General features: G+C 37.0%; 1 protein-coding gene across 3 annotated transcripts; it reads left to right on the forward strand.

The window, feature by feature from the left end:
• Nucleotides 1-1,457: 1,457 nt before the first annotated feature.
• LOC134751129 (oocyte zinc finger protein XlCOF6-like) lies at nt 1,458-5,535 on the forward strand. Of its 3 annotated transcripts, XM_063686485.1 has the most exons (3): nt 1,458-1,551; nt 1,661-1,813; nt 2,612-5,535. In XM_063686485.1, exons 2-3 carry the CDS (start codon nt 1,700-1,702, stop codon nt 4,673-4,675), a joined length of 2,178 nt encoding a protein of 725 aa, XP_063542555.1. In that variant the 5' UTR covers nt 1,458-1,551; nt 1,661-1,699; the 3' UTR covers nt 4,676-5,535. The 3 variants fall into 3 exon arrangements, with proteins under 3 accessions (XP_063542555.1, XP_063542557.1, XP_063542558.1); XM_063686487.1 differs by lacking the exon at nt 1,458-1,551 and having other exon boundaries at nt 1,568-1,813; XM_063686488.1 differs by lacking the exons at nt 1,458-1,551; nt 1,661-1,813 and adding an exon at nt 2,009-2,030.
• Nucleotides 5,536-6,001: the final 466 nt, after the last annotated feature.

The raw sequence follows: 6,001 nt of genomic DNA on the forward strand, positions 1-6,001 counted from the left end.
ATCTAGGTCTGTAATTACTTTATGTAGCTTCAGATAGAATAGTAAAAAAAAACAGCAAATTTAAGTTTTTCATACAAAACTTGTTTTTGGTCTATTTCGTTTGTTTTATAAACTGGAGCTACATAAACTAATTACAGACCTAGATATACCTCATGTCATTGTATATACAAAGTTTCATTACAATCCAACACGTAGTTTTAAAATGAACGACGAATGAAGAACGAAACTCCGTTTGTACGAGAAGGTAAATTCGGCCGAGCTTAATTAATTAACTAGCACCAAAGAGGATATCTATCTTTGCTAGCACTTACCATTCACTACTGGATGATGTTGATGTGCCACTATGGATAAGGTGGTTCGTGATTTTTTTGCACTTGTATCATTGTTAAAAATATCATAATAATATTAAACACACTTATATTGTATGGTTGTGTAAACATCATCCTAAATTAAAATAATACGATAAACAAATATTATAGCTCCTCCATATATGGATTGTCAATACCTCTAGCTAGCTACTTCAAGAAATTATTGACAGTTACATTCCCGGTATGCCAGAAGCCAAAATAACAAGCCAGGAAGTAGCCACAGCCAAGACAGCTTAAAATAGGTCAGCAAAGAGGTCGAAGAAGTGAGACTAAGGCCAAGCGCGCACTACGATTTTTTGTCGTGCGATATTTTAGTCGCAGTTGGTCGCAGAAATGCAACGTATGTGATTACAGCGCGATTCTAAAACCGTGTCGCAAAAATTTTAATCGTAGTGCGTGCTTTGCCTAAAGCAGGAGACCGATTTGAAAAATATAGTCGCGAAAAAGTTGATTAATAGGGGATATTACTGCAATGTTCTGCCCTTCTGCCACAAGTGTGCAGCACTAGACATTTTAGTAAACCACAGAGTAACTTATACATACTGTACCTTTAACAGGTTTTTGACAAGTTTTCAGAGATAATAAAATATGACATTGATGCATCAAGGCGGTTTGTTTACAGACGATTTACCGGGAAACGCGAATCCGAAATTTCGCTATCTGCCTCTTTATCGCTCGAATATGCAAGTGACAGAGATGTTAGATAACAAAATTTCGATTTTATTGTTTCGCGATAGACCCTCAAATTGTGATAGTGGCGCCCCCTTCGCAGTGTCGCGTAATATTCCCTATTTTGCATCAACGATTGAATTAACTTTCGCGCCCTTGTTACTGAAAAAATCGATTTCCAGATCACGCTTGATATTTGAATCTATAAACATAAAGATGAATTATTTACATTAACAAATTATAGTTTTCTTACTAAACTTGTAAATTGCTTACATTTTCCACAACATACATATACACTAGCGCCATCTTTTATTGCTTTAGAAAACAACTATACAAGAGTGCTACCAACATAAGTAACGGAATGATAAACGCGCTACTTAAACAAAATTAGTTCTCAAAGCGGCCGCTAGATAGTGTATTAACTTCCGCCACATTCTGCCGCCATCTTGCACCACTGACGCTCTTCTTGTCTATAATTTCGAGGCATAGGGCATAGATCGTATTTATGGGTGAGGTCCGTAGATAATTTTTACTCTTTGGATACCATTGTGCTCTCTGATTACTCGTACACAGTTTATCTGTCAAAACAATGGATTCATATCGTATTTACGTATTTTTTCCAGGTTTTCCTGGTGGATTGATTATGTATACGACGTTTTGAGATGGATACGTGGTCCAGTTTGTGCCGTTGCTGCCTGTCGCCCGAATCTGAAGTGTCACTTTTCGATAATGAGAAAAACGTGAAGGAGAAATTTTTGGAAATCACTACAATCGAGGTATGTGTTGTTTTAATGGAATATCAGTCTTAAATTAGTGATATCGACTAGGATAAATAGGTCAATTTACATATTCGCAAATTCTAAATTAAATATAACCTTCATAAGTTCATACCTACTTCGAATCATGTCAGTTTGAAATGTGTCATTTAGTGTGCTTAAAATGTCGTGTTTTTCGCGTAATATCAAAATACGTTGTCACTAAGATAAAATTGAGGTATGCTACCCCTAATTTTATATTGATTCCCATATAAATCTACCTATATTACCCTCTTGCTATAGCTTCAAACTTTTTGATTTCGTATCCAACCTCACAAGGCAACTCTCGTACTTTAGCACATAGTTAATCAGTTTTCTAGCAAAAGGTTCATTTGTAGGCTTACAATAAGGCACTGCCTTAAAATTACTGGTACTTTTTGTCTGAAAATATAATATTTGGGTATAAAATCATCTCTTTATCAGCATTGTAAGTGCCGAGTCATTTCCCATAGGGTCATTGCGCTGGTTTCCGTCATGTCCAGCTCTAGTTTTCGTCCACTTGACGGAATAGCAACTAACATATGTTAGGGTTCCGTACCCAAAGGGTAAAAACCCTATTACCCTATTACTAAGACTCCGCTGTCCGTCTGTCTGTCACCAGGCTGTATCTCATGAACCGTGATAGTTAGACAGTAGAAATTTTCACAAATGATGTATTTCTGTTGCCGCCCACACGGCGACGGCCACAAAAACCAGTGAATGTATTTTTCACCAGACTTAGCTAAATTTAGTTAATTAGGTATTAATCTATAATTCCAGGTGAACACAGATGATGGGCTGCCGCAGAAGCTGTGCGGCCAGTGCTACGAGACCCTCAGCTCTGCCTACCAGTTCCGGAAGCAATGTATCAGGATGGAGTCTGAACTCAAACTACAGTTAGAAGCCCTACTCACTCAGGCTGAGCAAGAAAGTCAAGCAATAAACGAGGCCGAAGGTAACGAACAGGACCAAGATGATATAGCTAACAACCCTGAAAAACAACTAGAGGCTATCATCAAAGCGGAACCTACTGACAGTGATGATGACTATTATTATGTACTCGTCATTGATGATCCTAAAGATAAAGATCAAAATGAAAGTGAAGAGACCGCTATCGCTAATATCAAACAAGAGCTCATGAACCATGCGGAGGAGGTGACCGTTGAAGATAAAAATGAGGAAAGCGTAAATGAGCAGCAGTTTGAAATGAACCACTTTCTTATCTCAGACACCAAAGTCCCTACCAATGTGCCGGCTACTATACTTGAAAATGAGGAAGAGAGTCAAGAAAATGAACATGTTCAATTTGAAAATGCTGTGGAAGAGGAAAACCAGGATGAAACGCAGGATGAACATGATTTCACCATCATGGATGCAGATGTCGAAGACTCTCAAGACAATGTCACAGATTTAGTCGATGCTATCACAGGGGAAATTGGCGGGGGTCTAACCAAAACTATTGGTAAGAACAGCTTCATTAAAATTATTGCTGCCAGCGGTAATGACGGAACCATCTTACTCAAAGATAATGTGGCATTCTTAACTGAAGCCCAGTTCGACGGAAATGAAGATGGTGATGCCATGTCCCAAGAGGAGGAGGTGATATTCTGTGAAGGAGATGATTCATCACAATTCCAAATACTGAAGTGTGAGGGCTCTGAGCTAGTGATAGAATATGCTGATGATGGCCAGATAGCTACTGTCTTGCAGCAAGAGGATGGCAGCTTCCTCTGTGATTGCGGAGAACAATTTGAAGATTTAGCAGACTATGAAAAGCATCAATACACCCACACTGCTACTGAAGACCATACCTGTAATCTCTGTGGCAAAGGTTTTGAGTCCGCTGAGATACTAACCGGTCACACTTTGCTTCACAACGTCACAGGGCTACTTGTCATGTGCCCATTCTGCAACCAACTTATCAGAAGAAATGCTTTGACACAACATATAAAATATGGACACAATAACATCAAACCACGCTGCAATGTTTGCTTAAAAACTTTCGCCAATCCCAACAACTTAAAACGGCACATGATGATCCATAGTGGTATAAGGCAATTCGAATGTGATATCTGCTTTAAAAGGTTCCATCAAAAGATAACCATGCAGACACACAGATTGACTCATATTAATCCATTTTCATGCAATGAATGTGACGAAACCTTCCCCAGCAAATCAGAGCTAGCAACTCACAAAGAATCTAATGAATGCACAAAATCCAAAGTTAGAAAAGTTAGGGATGAACTGATGAAAACAGCAAAACATGAGATTACTACTAATCTAGGCAAACTTCTGGGTTACGCTTGTGCCTTGTGTAAGAAGATGTTTTCTGTAGAGTCCGCCTTAGAGCAACATATTGATAGTGTACACTTGGTAGACCCAAATGAGCTGTTATGTTCAGAGTGTGGTGAAGTCCTAACGTCTAAAAAAGATATGCAGAGCCACATACTGACTCATAAAACTATAAAGCTTAAGAATTCAAAGAGATTTGAGTGTGGGATCTGTGGGAAGAGCTGTGCTAGTCAAGCTATGTTGGTGATGCATGAGAGAGTGCATACTAATGAGCGCCCGTTCCCCTGCCACCTCTGTTCGCTCCGATTCAAAACCAAAACCCACTTGAGAACACATCAACTCACTCATACTAGAGAGAAGAAGTTTGGTTGTTCTGTGTGTATGAAATTCTTCGCACTCAAAGGAAATTTAGTAGTCCATCTTAGAACACATACTGGAGAACGGCCTTACATTTGCACCTTGTGCGGAGAATCCTTTATCGATTCCAAATATTTGAAGAAGCATAAGTTAAAGAAGCATGCAATACAGAATGTTCCTTGGAACAAGTACTGATTTGAAACTTAAGTGATTTTACCTGTATTTCTTGTAAATAATATACTTAATAGTAGCAAGTTTTTCCTTAATTTAATTAGTCATGGGATGCATCTCTTAAAGCAGTAATCATAGGCTATAGAAGGCTTGTCAAACTAGTTTTAAGATCTGCAAGATTTAATCCTGTGTGTATATTTTTAGTTTGTTACGGTTTAAATTACGCAGTATGTTACTGTGCTTATGGCCTACATATCATACTTGAATAGTATTTTAATTTGTTTTTGTGTTTTCAAGGATATTTTTTAGTTTGCTGAACAGAAAGAAAAGTAGAAGTGCATAATGGCAAATGTTAGACATACTCTGCCCACCAGATGGAGTTGGCAACTGTCAAAGGTTTTTATAGATGGCGCCAGCATAGGTTTTCCCTGCTTTTAGTTTAGCTCTATGACGGCCATACAATTTCAAAACAATAAAAACAGATTTTGACACTATTTGTAGGATTGTCAGGCAAAACCTATGCTGGCGCCATCTGTAAAATAAATCGACTGGCTGACTTTATTATTTCTTATCAATAGTAGTAAGGTTATTAATTTTCAGAACAAGCTTTTTTCTTACATATTGAATCTGTGATTTTATGGTAGAAGTCAAAAAAGTAATTCTCTTGTGTAATTAAAAATTTGTGTAAATGTTCACACCAAAATGTTTTTTTTTAATGTTGTATCACTGTTGTATGTATTAGTCAATGACAACAAAGAATGACAATAACTGTGGAAAATGAGGTTATAAAATTAATCAATTGTTTTTTAACTTGTGAAGTAAACTAAACAAATCAATTTAATTTCTGGAATCACATCTTGATTGTGTATGTGACTTTGTAAACATCATAGATACTACAAAATACAAATACACATATTTGTAACAGTAAATTATTTATTAATTTATAATGAGAAAGTATCAAATATGACAATATGTTACTACTCTATTGATTGGTTATTGTTTCACTTTATTATTAGTCTAAAATAAATTATTTCAACAATATTTTATTTTCCTTTTTACAAGCTTTTTATTAACTTGCAATGCAATGTATGGACGGGTCAAATCTTGCAAGTTTTTGACCAACTTCCTGACTTCCATTGAAGCTGATGCATACATATGTAAGTCGGGTGACAATGCAATATTATGGTACCATCGAGCTGATCTGATGATGGAGACAGGAGGTGGCCATAGGAACTCTTAGAATTGTCTCGATGAGTATTAGTTGCCTGTGGAAGGAAAAGGATTATATAGGTCTTTCGTACGAGCAAAGAGGATATAATAAGATAGAGCGGTACTGTCATAATAATTTTT

The sequence above is a fragment of the Cydia strobilella genome, chromosome 21 (assembly GCF_947568885.1).
Source record: "Cydia strobilella chromosome 21, ilCydStro3.1, whole genome shotgun sequence".
NCBI classification, from domain to species: domain Eukaryota; kingdom Metazoa; phylum Arthropoda; class Insecta; order Lepidoptera; family Tortricidae; genus Cydia; species Cydia strobilella.